The 19,555-nt window shown below is 41.5% G+C and overlaps 3 protein-coding genes across 4 annotated transcripts in view; all 3 read right to left on the bottom strand.

The window, feature by feature from the left end:
* Positions 1 to 396: 396 nt before the first annotated feature.
* Positions 397 to 3,694, bottom strand: atp5pf (ATP synthase peripheral stalk subunit F6). Its single transcript, XM_062414886.1, has 4 exons — positions 3,645 to 3,694; positions 2,237 to 2,406; positions 1,240 to 1,364; positions 397 to 492 (listed from the first exon to the last, which is right to left on the bottom strand). Exons 2-4 carry the CDS (start codon positions 2,404 to 2,406, stop codon positions 464 to 466), a joined length of 324 nt encoding a protein of 107 aa, XP_062270870.1. The 5' UTR covers positions 3,645 to 3,694; the 3' UTR covers positions 397 to 463.
* Positions 3,695 to 5,031: 1,337 nt separating this feature from the next.
* On the bottom strand, positions 5,032 to 7,014 carry LOC133976624 (tubulin alpha chain-like). Its single transcript, XM_062414884.1, has 3 exons — positions 6,879 to 7,014; positions 6,642 to 6,790; positions 5,032 to 6,012 (listed from the first exon to the last, which is right to left on the bottom strand). Exons 1-3 carry the CDS (start codon positions 6,997 to 6,999, stop codon positions 5,032 to 5,034), a joined length of 1,251 nt encoding a protein of 416 aa, XP_062270868.1. The 5' UTR covers positions 7,000 to 7,014.
* A 2,432-nt stretch (positions 7,015 to 9,446) lies between these two features.
* The window catches only part of appa (amyloid beta (A4) precursor protein a), a 35,028-nt gene continuing 24,919 nt past the window's right edge, over positions 9,447 to 19,555 (bottom strand). For both annotated transcript variants that reach the window (XM_062414872.1, XM_062414871.1), the window contains 10 exons: positions 18,741 to 18,874; positions 17,651 to 17,725; positions 17,374 to 17,532; positions 16,548 to 16,676; positions 16,345 to 16,444; positions 15,199 to 15,411; positions 14,982 to 15,035; positions 14,290 to 14,381; positions 12,727 to 12,873; positions 9,447 to 12,193 (listed from right to left, as the gene is read on the bottom strand). In XM_062414872.1, coding sequence (XP_062270856.1) covers positions 12,092 to 12,193; positions 12,727 to 12,873; positions 14,290 to 14,381; positions 14,982 to 15,035; positions 15,199 to 15,411; positions 16,345 to 16,444; positions 16,548 to 16,676; positions 17,374 to 17,532; positions 17,651 to 17,725; positions 18,741 to 18,874 — 1,205 coding nt within the window. In that variant the 3' untranslated portion in view covers positions 9,447 to 12,091. The remainder of the gene's footprint in view (positions 12,194 to 12,726; positions 12,874 to 14,289; positions 14,382 to 14,981; positions 15,036 to 15,198; positions 15,412 to 16,344; positions 16,445 to 16,547; positions 16,677 to 17,373; positions 17,533 to 17,650; positions 17,726 to 18,740; positions 18,875 to 19,555) is intronic.

Genomic DNA, 19,555 nt, shown 5'->3' on the forward strand with positions numbered 1-19,555 from the left:
AAATGCAACTCTGACGTTGTCATGATACAGCACTCTCGTGACCAAAATCAGAGTGACGGCAAATCATCTAGGTCAGCTAACATTTACATTTAACAGTGAACTGCACATATCTCCATATATATATATTACTATCAGTTGAAAAGAAATGCTTTAAGAATTCCATTAAAACAAATATCTAATAGACTAAATACATAATGTTTTAATACTGGTCAAACGGCCTTTAAGACTTAAACATAGATATGAGATTAATTTTAGATTTTGTCCCTTAGTTCTTGGGCAATGATTAGAGGAAGCTCAATGTTCATATGGGCAGCTCATTGAAAAAGTGTGCACCTATCCTTTAAATACTTGTCTTAGATCAATTAACAAATGACAGAAGCAGCCTTTCAGCAGTCATTCAATCCACTACCTTTTATTAAATACAACATATTGATGACATGTAGGAGAATAACATGGACAGCATTCACTTGGCCGCTTCATCCAGCTTCGGATCTGGAAAAAATACAAAATAAAGAACGTTAGTGACATTTGACATGTAGTTTCCCAAGAGATTTCATCTGATATCTAGACAAAGACTACAGAAATATATAGACAGTAGCTGGTTGTAGCCTCATCAAAAGTACTGTGAAGCTCAGATATAAAAAGCTCTCAACCCAATGTCAAACACAATAAGACAGCCAGCTTGCTTTATAGTCGGTCACCATCTGCACACTATATTTAGACACAGACAAATCACAGCACATCTCTCTAGTGGCAAAAAAAAACACAATTTATGATGGGGAACAGTTAAGTCCTATGAAAGCTAAGAGGCATTGAAAAAAAAAGACAAGGTAGCTTCCATTAATGTGTTAAGCACATATGTCATTTGAACACTAATCAGGCTTCAAAATGTTCTGTTACACGAGCAGTTTTTATGTCATTATCAATGTGGACTAAAACAATGAAGAAACGCACTGTCTGGGTCACTTTGTCCTTCAGAGGCTCTGCTGTGTATCAGTGCACCAAGGTCAATGTTAACACTGTGGCTAAGAAATGACATTAACAATTTGTGTTGTTGCCAAATGATTTAATGTTGCATTAATTTCAAACATTCCTTTGTTGTCTTCATAACAAATAAATTAGGATAGAAATGTTTTTTTTTATTCAAAATATTAAGCTAAGATTTGAACAGGAGAGAGTCCAAAAAAAACACAAAAAAGCAATGTAACACTTTTACCAACATTAGCAAAAAAAACTCACCTGCGAATTTGAAGTCGGGGAACTTGGCGAGGTCTCCTCCGCCGTATAGCCTCTCTAGTTTGATGACCTCTTCAGACACGTTCTTCTGGTAAGAGGGTCCTCCATCCACAATGCCACCAGATGCCCTGGGCAAGCCAAGGAGGTAAATAAATGTTCAAGGGACAAGGGTGGCGGTGATGAGTGGAGAGGGGTTGGGGATTAAACAGCAGGGTTGTTTGATATGATGATATAAATATGGTTATCATTTTATATTATTCTCTCATTTATTTCACACTCCTCACAGCAATATCTTTCATCACTTGGAGTTTGTCCATCTTTTGTGCAGATAAATTACTCTTATTGGCTTTTTGCACGAGAAGCTTTTGTCACACTTACGGTGAAATCACAAGTGTAGCTGTCGTCAGCTCCGGTACTTACCCTGCTTGACTGTGTGCGGCACAGAGGGCTCAGCCCCGCCTGTGGTCGACCACAGAGAGCAGAGTAGCGCGACCGTAAATGACAGCAAAATTCAGTAGAGATTATGTTTATTTATGTTATTTAACTAAATTACGTGCACTTCGTTTCAGCTCGGTGAGAACAGCGGCTCTGCTGTCGTTTGCTGTCGACAACTACACTTGTTATGTTACTGTAAGTGCAATAAAAGCTTAGCTGGTAAAATGCCAACAAGAATTATTTAATCTGTGCAAAAGGTGAACAAGACAGGGGTGTGTGAGTGTGTGTGGCGGCGCATAGACCAGAAACTATTAATACACATATTTCAAAATTCAATAATAGGGATATGAAATGTTTATATTAGGATTTAAGATGTCGGTCGTACCGCACGGCCCTATTAAACGGCATACCAAAGAAGCCGACGTGTTTCTATAATATTTCAAGTTAGTGTTTCGCTAAGATGGGTGTCCACTTTGTGAACCTTTTCTATCTGAACTCTAATCAGATGAAACTAAACATGTCTGGTCAGGGGTCTTATGACGCGCATTGTGCATTATCAACTTACTTGCTCTTGGTTCTGTAGTCACGGATCTTGTCCAAGAACAGTTTCTGGACGGGGTCGAGGTTCTTGGCCTGGTTGAAGGCGACGGCAGACATGCCGACGTTCCTTCGTAGAGTCGGGCCCACGGCGGAGCGCAGCAGAGAGGACAGCTGGAATAACCGATGAAGTGCCATCTGAAGGAGAACAAATCCTCAGGATTAGGTGGTTAGAAATTAAAAATAATAAATTGCCTCTACCCAATAATGTCTTTTCTTCTTGTTTCTACAGTTGGATATTTGAGCTTCACAGTGAAGAGACACTAGAGCAGTGGTTACCAACCCTGCATGTTTCAGGTATCTTCCCACTCTAACACACCTGTGTCTCATAGTTACCTCATTATCAAGCCCTTGACAAGCTTCAGCTGCTTGATAACAAGCCAATCATTAGAATCAGGTGTGTTGGAGCTCTCAGAAGCAGGGCTGGTGACCACGAGAGCTTTTTGTGCACTTTTATCTGCTGAAAGGAAGGTTTCTCAGTGCTCATAAAAAAAAATGGTGGGCCTGCAAGTATGAATTGTGACATGACAAATAGTTTGGCACGTATCCTGATCCAATATTAAACTCCCACAAGTATGAGGGGGGAACTTGAAGCCTCCAGTGTACCGTGAGGACTGACTACATAGTCAAACGGGAGACATCTAGCACCCGACAATTAAACTTTTCACATGAAAAACATTTACACATGCATATATTCTGTGTTTTATGAGGGAGAAGGAGTTGAAATCATTTAGATTTAAACTAGATGATGTAACTTTTCTTCATGGAAAATCCATATCAGGCACAAATTATTAATTGTGGAGTATTTCATCTAAATCGTGTCTGGGAAACAATATCATAACTGCATAATGAGGAAATGTTTGGTATTATAGATATATGCTGTTAAAAAAGTTACAATGCTTTCAAATGTGTATATTCTACCTTGAAGGGTTCAGTCACCTACACAAACTACATCACCTTATACAGGGTCACTGACGCAAATCGACTACACTCAAAAGTTAGCATGTCTAACTTAGCTACTGTCCACTACGGTGCAAACATAACGCCACTTGACGTTGGCTAAATGCTAAACATGTGTTGCACTTTAGTGGCGTTTCACTGTTAATTTAAAGTTTAAAACGTACATTAATCACTTCACAACGACGCTGCACAAAGGTCAGGTGCAGTCCAGCTAAGTTAGCTGCTAACGAGCTACGCTAGCGTTAGCAGACACTACAGACAAAACATTTCCTCCGTCGTTTGTCGCGCTCCACACGCTACTGTTACACACGCTAAACACACGAACACACATTTATCGTTATAAACTAACACATGACAGACAGAGTAGTGTTAAATGATAGCTGGCATTGCATCAAAATGAAAAAGTGGGAGCTCACCTTGGGTTTGACACTCAGAGCACAGACACCAAATGTGGACGACCCGCGGTGGATTCTGGGGGATGTGGTAGAGCCAGAGAGGCGGCGTTAAAGACGTCATATTTATTATATCCATTCATGTTCGGGTTATTTTTAATTTAAATAAAACATGTTATTTGAGTCTCTTTCAATATATATATGTGTATTCATATATATATAAAGCAAATTTAGTCTGTTATCAAAATCTATCAGAATGTTTTAATTGAAGATATGTCATTTATTTATTTAATTCTCGCTTTTTTTGGAATTATTATACCATATTTTTTATATATATATATATATATAAATTAATGTATCCTTTATGTATGAACCGGAATGACTGGTTGTTTTTCTTTGTTTATTCTATTGTATATTCTGTTCAAGTACAATAAAGGTGTTTTTGTTTTGTTTTTTAAAGTTACTAGATTTTAGTTTACTTTTTTCTTGAGAGAAGTAGCCAAAATGAATAATACGATTTGGAACTTGGGAAAAAAAACTTTTTTGGCCATATATATGCCTTGTGAAAACAGGAAATTGATCTCCGTGACCTTTGACCTCCATCAACATTAAACTGTGTTTCTGCACATTTAACAATTCCTCACCCTTGTAATGTAATGTAGATAATTTACATGAAACCAACTGCCGGGCACAAACCCTAAAAGCATTCACGCTTCACTTCTTGTTATAGTCGCAGCAAAATAACTGTAATTTTGGTCATTTGAAACAAAATTAGCAGCTTCGTTGGAGAAAAAAGTAGGCCTTTTTGAGAGGCGGTGTTTTGGATGTCACCCGGTATTTGCAAGTCCTCAAATCCCGTTTCAAAGTCTTCGTTAAAACAAGGCAAAAATCGTATCGGGTACCGTAAATTATAAACGATACAGACTTAACGCATAAGGCCCGACTTTGTTTGATGCCTGGAAACCTGGTACGTACTGTAAATATGTTGGAAAAAATTAACCAAAATAACACAACTGATCCTTAATATAGAATCTGACAAAAAAATATTCAAATATATTTCGATACTAGTATTAAATTACACCTAACCTATCTAAACTAACTGAAAGTAAACTAAAATGAACACACAGCTTCATGTCACAGGAACTTTATTCAGCTTCTTATTCAGAAAACAGCCAAACTGGAATTTTATTACATTTCTATTTGAATGTATTTAGGAACATACTGACCATGTGGCATATGTGATAAAACACATGGCTTTAACCGCATTTTCATGGACAAAACAAACAATTTTCTGGTCAGGCACCCCTACCGGAGGTGAGGTAGAACATTTTTATTTATTTATTTATTCGAGTCAACTGCAAACACCCTAATAATAAACGCATTTCTGTTCAGGCGGTGCTGTTACTCATTCTTAAAACTCCTCACCCTCCTCCTCTCCTTCGCCCTCAACAGAGTCCATCCCAACCTCCTCATAATCTTTCTCCAGAGCTGCCATGTCTTCTCTGGCCTCAGAGAACTCTCCTTCCTCCATACCCTCGCCCACGTACCAGTGAACGAAGGCACGCTTGGCATACATCAGGTCGAACTTGTGGTCGAGTCGAGCCCACGCCTCTGCGATAGCGGTGGTGTTGCTCAGCATGCACACGGCCCTCTGGACTTTGGCCAGGTCTCCGCCGGGAACTACGGTGGGAGCCTGGTAGTTGATACCGACCTTGAAACCAGTAGGGCACCAGTCCACAAACTGGATGGTGCGCTTGGTCTTGATGGTGGCGATGGCAGCGTTCACATCTTTTGGCACCACGTCACCACGGTACAAAAGGCAGCAAGCCATGTATTTTCCATGCCGGGGATCGCATTTTACCATCTGATTAGAAGGCTCGAAGCAGGCGTTGGTGATCTCGGACACCGTTAGCTGCTCGTGGTACGCCTTCTCGGCGGAGATGACGGGAGCGTAGGTGGCCAGAGGGAAGTGGATACGAGGGTAGGGCACCAGGTTGGTCTGGAACTCTGTGAGATCGACATTAAGGGCGCCGTCGAAACGCAGAGAGGCGGTGATGGAGGACACGATCTGACTCAACAGCCTGTTCAGGTTGGTGTAGGTGGGACGTTCGATATCCAGGTTCCTACGACAGATATCGTAAATGGCCTCGTTATCCACCATGAAGGCGCAGTCCGAGTGCTCCAGGGTGGTGTGGGTGGTCAGGATGGAGTTGTAGGGCTCTACTACAGCAGTGGACACCTGAGGAGCGGGGTAGATGGAGAACTCCAGCTTGGACTTCTTGCCGTAGTCCACGGACAGACGCTCCAACAGCAGAGAGGTGAAACCGGAGCCGGTACCGCCTCCGAAGCTGTGGAAGACCAGGAAGCCCTGAAGACCGGTGCACTGGTCAGCCTGAGGACAGAGGAGCATTGGACATTGATCAAATATAAGAAACACAGTTGTGTAATTTAGATGATTGAAAACCATTAGTGGGAATGAGAGGAGATACACAGTAATTAGAACATAGAAATATAACGTTACCTAACTTGACACAAGCTACAATTTAATAAAATGCTGACATGAAGTTTAGATCTATACTCAAGTGTTACTGTGAATTTAAACACGGTGCTTTTTGTGGTCGGATCTTATAACTGATGATAACATTATCAGACAATGCTTCCATAGTTGAAATGGCAAATGTTGCTGGCAGATAAAGCTTACATTAGGGCATTAAATATCCTGCTAGTCAGTGTCTATAAAGTTATGTTGTGTCAAAGACGTGAATACAGCTCTGCTAGCTAGATAGTTGTGTAAAAGATATATCTTAAAAGAGTTCCTTTAGTATTCATGGGTAATGATTGTGTGCCCTCTAGTGGCACAGAGATAAACTGCATAATGTGAGTGAATTGATAAACAGCATCAAACTGTACATGTACTTTTGTCACTTTTTTTTTTTTACATTTCAGGTATTTGGAATTAATTGTTGTCCCAGACATTTATTTTCATAAGGAAGAAACTCACTCTGTTCTGAATTTACCCACCAGTTTGCGGATCCTGTCCAACACCAGGTCAATGATCTCTTTGCCGATGGTGTAGTGTCCACGGGCGTAGTTGTTAGCAGCATCCTCCTTGCCTGTGATCAACTGCTCAGGGTGAAAGAGCTGGCGGTATGTCCCAGTTCGCACCTCATCTAAATAGACAGGTTCAAAATCAGTCAAGGGTTTGACTAACCAAAATCAAGCAGTAACTATGGTGTCTATATTAAGTCAAGTGTTTACCGATGACGGTGGGCTCCAGATCCACAAAAACAGCTCTGGGGACGTGCTTTCCTGCTCCAGTCTCGCTGAAGAAGGTGCTGAAGGAATCATCTCCTCCTCCAATGGTCTTGTCGCTTGGCATCTGTCCATCAGGCTGGATCCCATGTTCCAAGCAGTAAAGCTCCCAGCAGGCGTTGCCAATCTGGACCCCGGCCTGACCAACGTGTACTGAAATACACTCACGCTGGAGGAAAACAGGTCATTTGTAATGTAAAGAACATTATAATCAATTAACCTGAATCATCCTGCACATTGAGTAAATCGCAGTAGACAACATATTGAACCATAACTTGGGAGATTCTAAGAATAATTTGACCTCGATGGCCACATTTAGTTCTTGTTTGGGTTTTTTTGTGAGACAGTGCACTTGTGTTTATATATATTTTTTCTCTTTAATGCTACAAAAACGTGAAGGAGACATACATTAAACTTGATTTTCTGCTCTATGCCGTGATTCTTTTCTTTCGGATAACAATTCACATTTATACTTAGCTACCACATTTCTTTAGGTGTGAGGTTTGAATCATACATGTGTTGACTTGACAACAGAAATGGTGCCAACTATTTTTTGTTACTCCCGCCACCGTTATTTGAGCTGCACCGTGTTGTCTCTACAGTCGACTACTATTAACACCGAAACAACAAAAATATTATCAAGCTTCACTTCGTCTATAAATTTAACAAATGTGAAGCTGCTCTTGATTTTTCTTTCAACTACCATAGCATTATGTTAGCCTAACTTCAACTTCGAGGCCATGTTTAGCAAATAAAATCCGGCCTATTTAGTTTAGTTAATTGAGGGCCAAGTAAAACAACTACATATGACAACTTCACATAAAAACAAAAAACTTCACATAAAAACTCACCATTTTTCTCAAGGCTTCAGAAGATAATTAAAAGACGCTGCTGGTTCGTTGCTTCAATAACAATTACCAGTTAGCACTAACCAGAGTTAGCTTTTATACTCGGTTGCCCTGGAAATGCGCTGATGACTCTGATTGGTCGACGGGCACAACAGCCCTTTTTCAATTGGCTAAATGAAAACGGTGTTTGTACGAATGGCAACAGTTGCTATGACGTCCCTTCTTCTTGATTTAATAAAATACATGGAATACAAAAGTCATACTTCAAAAAACAATGCATCAAAAACATACATCTTAAATATAAACATGACATCAGATTCATCATCAGATGTATCAGAATCAACAACACTGTTCAAAAACATATAGTAATAAGGTCAAATAAATACATTAGAAATCTTAAATTTTTGTACCAAAATTGGCATCTTCTAAAAAATTAACAGGTTCAAATAACATCAAGGACACACGTGTTAATAAAACCATCGTGAAGCTACTAACAGTTTTTTCCTCACAGTAAATGTTTAATATCATATTCTTGATTCAGACTGAAGAGTATTAATGTAAAAACTCTCCATTTAGAGTGAGAGGGTATTCAAATCGCCTCCTCTTCTCAGAGATCTAATCTAGTGATCTAACACTTTGAGACTAGAAATGTAATTGATATCTCATCCACATATAAAGTTATCTGCTTCATTTGTGTTTGAGGCAAAATGCTCTTATTAAATACAAATCTGTTCTGGTCAGAGAGGCCAAATGATACTATCTGTTTTATTCATCTCATGAGATGAAAGATGTAAGATTTGCGATTTGTAAGATGTTACAAGTTCATATTTAGGTTTTACATGTAAAAGATTTGGCATAATGTTTAAAAGGGAAAAAGTATTTTTTGTTGTTGGACCACTATCGATATTATAGCAATTTCCCCCAATTCACTCAATGATTTATTGCATTTAAAAAGTGCCATTCCCCAAATATTGCACCCCGCTACATTTATTTAACAGATTTTCAGATTTTAGATGTATCTGTGTCTATTTGTCATGTTTCAAATGTACACGAGTTGTTTGCAGTTCCATCTAAGAGACATTTCCCCCTCATTTGGTTTTAAATATAAAACTGTTTGAGGCACCAAGAGGTAAAACTCCAATATTTCACAAAAATACAATTATTAAGTTCTGAATATAAATTCAAATTTATGTAGCACAACTGTTTTTTCCTTCTTTCTACCAATCTATCATCTCAAGACCCCTCAGATTTATCTTATGACCCTTACAACGCTGTTCAAACAAGCTCTACCTTGAGCAGCTATAATAAATTGCTGCTGCAAAACCAATACTCTTACTGTAGTATTTTCAGTACTTCTATGCTTTTACTCAAGTATTTTTACCTAAGGATCCGAGTACTTTTTCCACCGCTGGGATGTAATTTGATTTTATTTTAACGCAAAATAATTTAACCTTCAACAAAATGACCTGTGTTTATCTGTATCGGGAAGCATCTGCCCTCTAATGTCTCAGAGCGATACGCTGTCAGCTCCCAGTCTGCTGTTTGTGACTCAAATTGACAAAGCTGTATACATTACTATCATGTTATATCCAAATGATAACTGTAGAAACAAAGGTACTCTGTCATGTTTAATTCAGTAATCTGGCAAAAACAAGAAGACAAAGAATTTGTATGTACATTCAAAACTTTATTATGGAATACAGTGTAGAAAGCGTTTTCCCAGTCAATGCAAATGGCCTGCACAATATTACACAGTGGAAAACAAAACCAATATATAACCCACAGAAAAAAGATAGAAAGAAAATCCTGCTTCCTCCTCTACTCTACTGCCCTCTGTTGGGCTTCTAATGAGCACCCTCTGAAAACCATGGACCCACCCCACTGCAGCCTCCAAAATGTACATGTCACCCACCGCTTCCTCACAGATCTTACTCCAGACGTATTAACCGAGTGAGAGGTCACGCTGTATTTCTTTCGATGTAATGTTGAGATGGTGGACTGTTTGAGGATAAAGGTTGAATGAAGGGGGGAGGGGGACTCTTGCTTACTATGCTGTTAACTTGGATTTACTTCGGAATAATATAAGCCCTGCTTTCACCCCCCCGACTGGCTCTAAACTCTCTTGATGGTGAACGCCTATCATCTATATACAGACTACAGTGCTCTGCCTCTGAGGAGTCAAGTGTGCATTGATGGCAGAGAGGTGAGCAGCATGCCTGAAGGGAAAGGAAGGCGAAGGAGGGAGGTGGAGGGGAGGTGCTTGGGGGGGGGGGGGGGAGAGTGAAAATCCATTACATATATATACAGACTGCCTGCCTGGCTATCCATCCAGAATTGCAAGTCACTTCCTCTCTACCTTGCCCTTCTCCTTCCTCCTCTTCCTCCTCCTCTCAGAACTCCACCTGTTCTATCAGCAGAAAGCAAAACGATTACAGAACCCCCACCCCCACCACTTCAAAAAAAAAAAAAGAAAAGAGACGGCGTTGGCTTACAACTGGACGAAACACCAGACTGAAAATGACGAAACACACTCACACACGCAGAGATAATTCTAACCCCCATGCCTCCTATTTGCCCCTTCCCGCTCTCTGTAACCTTCACCCTCACATCATGCCCTTTTGGAGAAAAAAAACCACAAAAAAAACCCTGTAACATGAGTCGAACAAAAAAAAAGAATAGCAAAAATTAAACGGGGTGATGTCTGAGAGCCCCCCCTACTCATAAGGATTTCCAACACAATATATTTCAGTGAATGAGAATATACAAACAGAGATGAAGCCAGCCCCCCTCCTGCAGCTTCAGGAACGTAGCATGGTTAAAAAATAATAATAATAATAATAATAAAAGAAATGAAGAACACACTTAAAGTCCAAAATCACAGATCTCTTTTAAATGTGTATTTTACATGATATCAAAGCAGAGCCCGTTCATCTAGATTTATATATATTTTTCATCATTGTTTGATGTCACGTGATCACGAGAAGATACTAAATGTACAATCTTGCTAGAATGACAATCTATACGTGAGAAAGGATCTCGAGGGAGAGAGAGCAGCGTTAAAGATCTTGTCATTTTTTTCCTTGTTTTTTTTTCCAAATCCTGTTGTCATTGTTGTCATGCACTACATAGGAACAGCTAAGACTTCAGCATTACTTCAGTACATTACACGCAATTTAAAAAAAGGACTTTACATTGGTTGACTTTTTTTTTTTCCTTCCTCCGTTTTCATTCTTTTTTGAAAAACAAAATTGGAAACGATAGAGAAAAAACTCGAAAATAAAAACAGCTCATTCGGAATACATAATTACTACTGTTGTCGTCGACATATTCGTTATCATCATCGTCATCGTCATCATCATCATCATTATCAGCGTCTCCAGATATCCTCAAAGAGCCTTGTGTGACTTAACACAGCCCAGCTGTCGTAAGAATGCGCAAAGAAAAGAAGGATGGAGGGAGGGAGGGAGGGATGAAGGAGGAGGGGGAGGGGGAGGAGGAGGGAGAGGAGGCTCACTTATACTCCAGTGTAGACTGTAGAGTGAGTGCAGTAGTGGTGCAGTAGGTGGAGAAAAGCTGGGCCTCATTTATAAAAAAGAAAATCACGTTGCTTGATTTAAGCCTTTGTTTCATAATGTGATCATTACGAACAATATAATCAAAACCAATGAACATGTGGTGAAAAGTGTGCTTTCAAATGACTGATTCTGACAACTTCATTCATCTGCTTGCAACCGGTTTTTATAAATGAGGCTCAGACAGCCGGAGCGCATTAAAATCCTACTGATCAGTGGCCAGATTTGCCTACACAAGTCCACACCTAAAATCGTCCCAAGCCAAAAACTATACACTGGCCCTGAATCAGTGCAGAGAGAACGCGCTTCTTTCCCCCCTTTGGGTTTGTTTCGATGCACTGGGCGGGGCTTTTACCATACATCAGCAGGCCCGGACGGAGCAACATATAAAACCCCCCTTTCTTTAATTAAAAAGGCGTCTTGCTCCAATAAAGTGAACAAACTTGGTGCAAACCGGCTTGGCCACGGTGTCCGCCCAGGCAGAAAATGAAAGAAACCCTGGCTACAGTCTGTTACAGTATGTCTGTGACTGAGCATTTCAGTCACTCAATGATCTATGCCACACTGCCTTTTTGGAGACGTGGGACTACTCAAGGGGGGCGGGGAGGAGGAGGAGGGGAGAGGGGTAGGGGAGGTGCTTGATGTTTGGGAGGAGATGTTTATGTTTATGTTTGTTTGTCGTTGTGTGTGTGTGTGTGTGTGTGTGTGTGTGTGAGTGTGTGTAGATATGACATTCTCCTCAGTTCTGCATCTGCTCAAAGAACTTGTAGGTTGGGTTCTCGTAACCGTTCTGCTGCATCTTGGACAGGTGGCGCTCCTCGGGGGTGACGGCAGCATCCACCTGGAGGAGAGCCAGAGGGAGAGGAGGGGGGTAACACACGCGCACACACACACACGCATACTCGTTCAAGTATAAAAATAAAAATAATCTAAACATTCTACAAATTGAAGACATTTAACGACCTTTTTAATGTTCCTGGATGTGAATTTAAGAGTAACTGACAAAGATAGAGAAATAAAGCTGCCATAACCGCTGCATTTTTAATTAAACTGCTAATGGAAGTTCTGAAATGATAAATGAGGATAATTAGAAAAGGGAAAGCAGGAAATTAATTGGTAACGGGTATTAATCCAATTATATTTAGTGAGAAGATACAACCAAAAAAAGATTTTTGCTATGTTCTGTATATTAATGACTTTTTAAGACTCATACATACACTGATAAAAACACATATACTGTGCTATACTGAAAACGCGTGCACAGCGTCGCACCCCCACACACCAGATTGATTGCCGCACAGAACAGCTTGTACACAGCACACGCTCACAAACACACACACACACACACACACACACAGGTCAGCTGTTTCTCACCTCGATGACTCCGTGGTGGATGGAGGTGTACTGCTTCTTCCTGAGCATCACCAGGGTGATGACGATCACGGTTGCTATGACGACGCCTCCGACCATCAGGCCAATGATGGCGCCCTTGTTGGAGCCCACATCCTCAGCGAAGAAGACCTGGGGGGGGGGGGGGGGGGGAGTTGAAGGTCGGACATTTGTCAGGTGACCAGTCAGTCACAACCAAAGTTTAAACCTGAGCATTTACATCATGGATGACTCTTTTTTTAGAAAAGCATAGAAATAGCTGTCATGTTTGTTCTTCTAGGAAACCAATGAAGGTACAAAGGTGAACCACAGACCACATGGACATAACAATGTCTGTAAGGTGACTTATTTCTGAAGGATAACATTCAGACTTGAATTCCTCATGTTGGTGTCATGCGATTTACAGAAAGAGCACTACATAAAGCAGCCTTGATGGAGTATGACTCAGCTCAATTGTGACGCAGTCCTAATACACATGATTACATTTTTTTTTTTTGTATTTTCTCCCCCCTCCCCTCACAAAATCAAATGAAGCCTCCTGGTTCTCTGAAGGATTACTGCTGCTTTGTGGATCTCATTTTTCACACAGCACAAGAGAATAAATAGGAGCAAATGGCATCTTTGGGAAGGGCTACAAATCCTGATAGCTCCACCTCTGTTGACTGTGTGCGCACACCAGCAGGGATAAATGGGAAAGAAACTCAGTCAGCTGGCACAAACTTCAAAACACCACTGTGATCTTTTTAACTACAGATAATTTAACAAAAATGCATATTGACATCTCAGCACTCCTACCTTTGCCTTGTGTCTAACGCTGCAGTGAGTGGAGACTTAATTTTAGGCTGGTGAGTCTCCTCTCAAATAAATCTGCAGAATGCTGATTGGGGTGACTGTGAATACCAAATTAAGTGGTTGGGCTAAGGAGATGCCTAACACACTGACTGCTCATAGTGAATGCAAGAAATGTGATATGTAATAAAATGTAGGGATTAACGGATTAAAGCCTTTAGGTGAGAGGAGTAAGGTACACGGATTTGGATTTGGATTTGACCGAGTATGGATTGAGGTTTTTGTGCTAGTATTACAATATCGAAAGAGATTATTGAACGAGCGCAAAACTGGGTTAAAGTCTCATAGTTTTTAGTGTAAGAACTTGTAGCCGACCAGAAAAATAGATAAAAAACAAACAGGAAACTTAGCTCTGATGTAAGGACAGAGGATTTCAAAAGAGCAGACAAGACTATACGCACTATTGCAGTTGTCTCCATGGACACCTGTCTCCATGGCGACAACCTTGGGAGTTTACCACGAGGACAAAGTGGAGCCGCGGACATGAGTGTTGATTGTGTGTGTGTGTGTGTGTGTGTGTGTGCTTAAGAGGGGGCAGAGGGTAAGCCTGCATGTGTCAGTAAATGCATCCTTTGTTCTCGTTTGTGGTCTTTGTTCATTAACATATACCTATAAATAAACCACTGGATTTCAAATTATTTTGCATATCTGTCAGCGTGAGCTTCTCTCTGTTTGTGTGTATATGTGTATTTATTTTACCAGTTTCTGGTGGTGAACTTCATATTCAGTGCTCTGTCTGTCCTCCGTCTCCATCCGGAGTTCAGGAATAGCTTCCATCTTCATTCCATTCACTGCCAAGGGAAGGAAAAGTACCATCTATTATGTATGGTGACACTTGCTCGCTTCTCTCTTTCTCTCTCTCACACACATACTTGCTAAAATCAAACTCGCAGGACCAACAGCAGAGTGTTGGATATAAAGGCAGTATGAATTAAATATGGCACGTATAGCGCAGGATAAACAGTATGGATAAACCCCGCGGCTGCATCGCAAATCTAACAACCAGCTGGCGCTTTACTGGAGGTCAAGTGGAGCTGAGTGTGTGCAAATAATGGCTGAGAGAAAGAAAGAAAGTGGAAAAATACTGTCCTGACTTTCTTTTTAGCCCCTCCTTCAATACTGTCTTGTGACAGTCTTTAAAGAACAGACTGTATTTAACCTGAAGAAACATTTCTTATTATCCTGAATGATACTTTAACAAAGCAAACATTGTTAAGGAACAACATATATCACCATAGAGCTACATTATACTGTACTGTTATTGATCATTATTGCTTATATAAGACTAACAAGCCAAAGCACCAGAGTCTCCAATATCGCTATATTATATCTGCAAGTCTTAACCCCAAACCGTCCGATTCACATATTCCAAATCGCTATAATGCACCAACCTGGCCGTGTAGGGATGCCTCTGTCAAGGTTGGGGCGAGAGTCCACTGGCTCGACTAGAGGGAGCGAGAGAGAGCAAGTTCAAATCATTTTATAGCACAAGAAATATGAGCAAAACTCTTTTTCCTAGCTACACAAATTTGAGGCGACCCAAATATAGCTTGCTGCTCTTTGCCATTAGTGCTCGTGTTATCTACAGCCGAGCGCTGCGGTAAGTACCCTGGTTCTCGGTGTTGGGCTGGTTGAAGCTCTCGGGGTGGATGAAGCCGACTCCCCCCAGGCCCAGCGTGTCCTCCTGAGGCAAAAGGTCGGTCCGTCCGTCTCCGAGCTCCCGATCGGGCATCAGGGCGTCGTTGCCGTAGCTCACTCTCACGTCCGTCTGCAGGTTGGCCAGCTGCTGGGCCATCTCCGCCTGCTCCCTCTGCAGGAGCTCTGATTGGACACAACGAGGAGGCAAAAAGGAGGTCGGATGAGACGAACGAAAGGATGACAGAAAAGAACAAAATGTGGAAAGAGGAGAGGGGTTATCAAACTTTTTTTATTCAGAGAATCAGACAATAAAAAAATTAATAATTAAAATCACTTCTTTTACAGTAAAAGAAAGAGGACAGAATCTTTAAAAAGGTTGATGATTCATATTTCTACTTAGAGAAAAATATCCTATGCAATGAAATAGACAGATCAGAAGGGTCAGATAGCCTCTAAGAAATGTTCAGCTCAGTTTTATTAAAAAGATCTAGTACCTAGTAATAACTGAATGGTGCTTTTTTATCTTCTGTGTATGTTTGTTCTTATGTGTGTGTTTTGCCGGGCAGTACAGACTGTGACAGTCTCAGAGACAGAGACACAGATGGCTGCGTGACGCACGCAACTCCAATAAACCCAAAAACCCGCAGAAACCTCGCAAATACAGGGGAGGGAGGGAGGGAGGGATAGAGGGAGGGAGGGGGATTTATCTTCTCAGCAAACAGTTTCATTTGACTCTGAACAGAAGAATTAGGCCAAATGGCTCCAATGGCCTTATCAGCAAAAAAAATTGTTTTGGGAGCTGGAATTTAGAGCACTCAATCCCTCTGTTACATGTAACACAATCAGGACAGTGTGTCTTCCTCCGTATCTCTCTCATTACAGGGTCAGGAGACACACAGCAAGTAAGATCTAAAAAACTCCAATTTATAAAATTCTTATAATTTTATTTTTTCTGGTTATTTTATAGTAGCGACAATATTGTAAATGCTCTGATCTTTTAACTTTTAATTGCTTCAATAAATTCACCAAGAGTACCAGATATACGTGATGCTTCAAACTGAGTGAAGCTAATAGGAAAACGTGACGTCTTAACGGGGCAAAATGACAAACGCTCACCGACTTGGTCCTGGATGTCATCGGCCACACCTGGAACCTTGTAGAGAAGTCCCAGAGACTGGTTCATACGCTCCTCAATGACACGCAGGTGGGTCAGCACCTATCGCATACACAAGCAGATAAAAGTTAACAGCAAACTGAATAGATTGACTCAAATGTGCTGGATCGATCATCGCAGATGTGTGGCGTGTGTGTGGTGGTACCTGAGGTCTGATCTGCGCAGCTTTCTTAGGATCCACCATACGGACGTGTTCAAAGTGTTTGAGGGTGTGCTGCCTGTCCTTCTGCTCGGCACGCACGTACTTCTTCAGCAGGCTGAAGACGTGACGGGGCTGCGGGAGACGAAGAGAGAACCAGAAGGATGGTTAAGAGCAGAGAAAGGACGTACGATGTGTTCCTGGACAGTCTGGATCTGAAAATACACTTTTAGAATTTATATATTTATTTAAGGATCCTGTTTACTACATAACATTTATTAAGTTTATTAAATGATTTCAATCCAAATCAGTTAGTTACACTGTTTTTTTCAGTTCTCTGTGCTGTGAACCAGAAGAGAAGGTTAATTTATAGCCATTCCATGACCTCAGGCACCAATCACATGTCTCAAATGCTTTAGTGTGATTTCTGTGAGTCTATTAAATATTTACATGCAAGTTTAGTCAGGATATAAGAGAATACTCTATACACTGCAATGCAAAACCTTTGTATGACTTTACAAGGAATGTACTGTATAAAGGGCTTCATTTGTTATGTATATTTACACAGTGACAAAACAGAGGCAAAGGACTTGAATTATTCATGTTTTGCAACAGGTCAGATAAAGGGATTCATAAAAATATCTCACTTAAAAATAAACAAAACAGAAAAAGGGACAAGATGAATACCAGAGAATCTTAAAAGCAACTATGAAAAGGTGAGAAATGTCAGGAGAACAGTCAGCTCTGCAGGAGAATAAAACTTGTTCCTGTGATCATTAAACACTGTCAGTCATCTGCATCTGTAACGGGAAAAGAGAACAACGCTCCGTACCCTGGGTGGGTCTTGCTGCAGGGCGGTCAGGTAGCTCTCCAGAGCCAGGCGGCGGCGGTCGTTGAGCAGAGCCTCCACTCTGGCCATGTGGGTCTCAACCAGCTGCTGCCTCTCGCTGGCCGCCTCCTGCTCCAGTGCCTCAACCTTCTCCTGGAAACGCTGCATATACACACACACACACACACACACACACACGCAAAACACAACATGCAGGGTGATGAAGGGACACTGAAAACCTTGCATGGTTTATTACATGTCCAATATATGCATGTCTTACCTGGATGACAGCCTTCTTGTCAGGGCGTGGAAGATTCTTGGCCTCCCTCTCAGCCTCCTCCCATTCTCTCATCACCTAGAGTACAAGACGAGGAAGGAAAAACATTAGATTTTGCCAGTCTCCTTTATCTCGTTGCCTATTCTATCACAAGGTAGTTTTACACTCGAGTGAAACATCTTATTGCTCTTTGTGGAGAGGATGTGATCATCGAACGACTGTCTCAACGGAGGAGAATCTGACAGTTTACATGACTATGAAGAGATAACATCTGGGCTACAGAGGAGTAAACATCAGATCCTTCCAGTCTGGGTAAATAATCCTTTCAGATTGAGCATGTTGATACGAGGGAGTTTCCGCTTTTTAAATCACGGCGGTTTATATATTACGGTGCAGCCTGATAAAGAGAGTAAAAATCAAAAATCACCACATTTTGGTTCCTTTTTTCACTTCCGGCATCTCAGAAAGATGACTGCGCATCCTCTCGGCTCAATCCTCTCTGACTCACGAGGTGAAGTCTTTAATTCGCCTAAGGCCTTTACCAGAGACGTGACCTGACAGAGTTTGTAAGGAAGAAGTCAACTGTGTGAAATCCGAAGATGCTGCGCCCGTAGCTACCCGTGCAAAAAAACAAACGGAACTATCCGGAGCGGTGCGCAAACTCTGGCGAAAGAAAACGTCGCTCTTAGCTCTGTGCAAGGTTGTTAGTGTCCTTGTGTCGAGCTTAGGAAACTGTTGCTGTGGACCATCTGGCTTTCCATCGGTGAGCGAGCCGGGCGATTAAAGAATACAATTAATGTCGAATCGGCTCCGTCGGCTCGCCCGGGAGGATAAACAAATGCACCTATTCTTTTTACTTGCCACACCTCTCTTCCCTCCAATTTCTATTCATAGAAATATGTCTGTTCTCTCCCTGCTACAAAGACAATCCTCCTCTCTGCTTCCTTCATAGCCATCATTATTAATTCATGTGTGTGTAGTGACTGCTAAATTAAAAAAACCTCAACAGTCAAAGTATAAAAACCCTACATTCTTCTAACGTCCTTATTTCCTCTTATATTCCATTTCTTCCACTCTCACTCTCAGTCAGTACCTGGGACATCCTTTCACGGTGTTTGGCCTCCAAGCTCTCTTTGGCCTTCTGGAAGTGGGCGTGTTCGTTTTCATCGGCGGGCGTCTCCAGGTAGTGGTCCACGGCGTCGGGGGAGCTGGGCGTGGCTGTGGGTACTACATGAAAGGGAAAGAGGAGACAGGGAGGTGAAAAGACTTTTAAGTGAAACATCTTTTTTACTGCTACGCTTTTATTTGAGACTGGTTCTATTGCCTTGGCGCGCACACAAACACCGAACACAGATCCCAAAATGGGTTAATTGGGTTAGTGTGAGATTGTGAGAGAAAGAAAACCAGATAGTAGCTATAGCTGGAAGCCAGCACCCTCCAAAAGCAAACAAGTGAATGCCTCAGATGACCCACAGTCCCTTTGTAGAAGAGAGACAAAACCCCGCTCTCATTTATATAACTTCATTCAAAGCGTGATACGGCTCTCGTGCCAAAACAGTGGTGCTGGAATTCATCCTGTGTGCTCAAGAGCGCACAATGAATTGCGGTTGACTTAGCATTCGCTCCAAATCCGGCAATGCTGCACCTTCCCGCAGGCTTGTGCGCAGGTGTGGGCGTGTTTATGTGTGCGTTAGATGGTCAAATCTTCTTGTTCTTGCCTCTCTTCATTCATTCTCTAGCTTGTTTGACCACTGCTGCTTTCTCTCTTGCTGGTGGTCACACATCACACTAAAATGACTCAGGGAAACTGAAAGCAAGGTTGTACAGCTTTAGTGCTACGTGGTAAACATGGAGCTTTTCCCCTTTGCCGTCTTCGGTGCGATCGCAAGCTCATGTGATTGGCCACCG

The sequence above is a fragment of the Scomber scombrus genome, chromosome 24, assembly GCF_963691925.1.
Source record: "Scomber scombrus chromosome 24, fScoSco1.1, whole genome shotgun sequence".
Classification (NCBI taxonomy): Eukaryota; Metazoa; Chordata; class Actinopteri; order Scombriformes; family Scombridae; genus Scomber; species Scomber scombrus.

Excerpts from the sequence above, each read along its gene's own strand:
- LOC133976624 (XM_062414884.1), bottom strand. The coding sequence starts at position 6,999 with ATGCCAAGCGACAAGACCATTGGAGGAGGAGATGATTCCTTCAGCACC. Across the intron at positions 6,791-6,878 it reads TCTGGAGCCCACCGTCATCG|ATGAGGTGCGAACTGGGACA; the intron begins GTAAACACTTGA and ends CTGTCTATTTAG. Across the intron at positions 6,013-6,641 it reads TGGACAGGATCCGCAAACTG|GCTGACCAGTGCACCGGTCT; the intron begins GTGGGTAAATTC and ends CTCTGTCCTCAG.
- atp5pf (XM_062414886.1), bottom strand. The coding sequence starts at position 2,406 with ATGGCACTTCATCGGTTATTCCAGCTGTCCTCTCTGCTGCGCTCCGCC. Across the intron at positions 1,365-2,236 it reads GACTACAGAACCAAGAGCAA|GGCATCTGGTGGCATTGTGG; the intron begins GTAAGTTGATAA and ends TGGCTTGCCCAG. Across the intron at positions 493-1,239 it reads CCCCGACTTCAAATTCGCAG|ATCCGAAGCTGGATGAAGCG; the intron begins GTGAGTTTTTTT and ends TATTTTTTCCAG.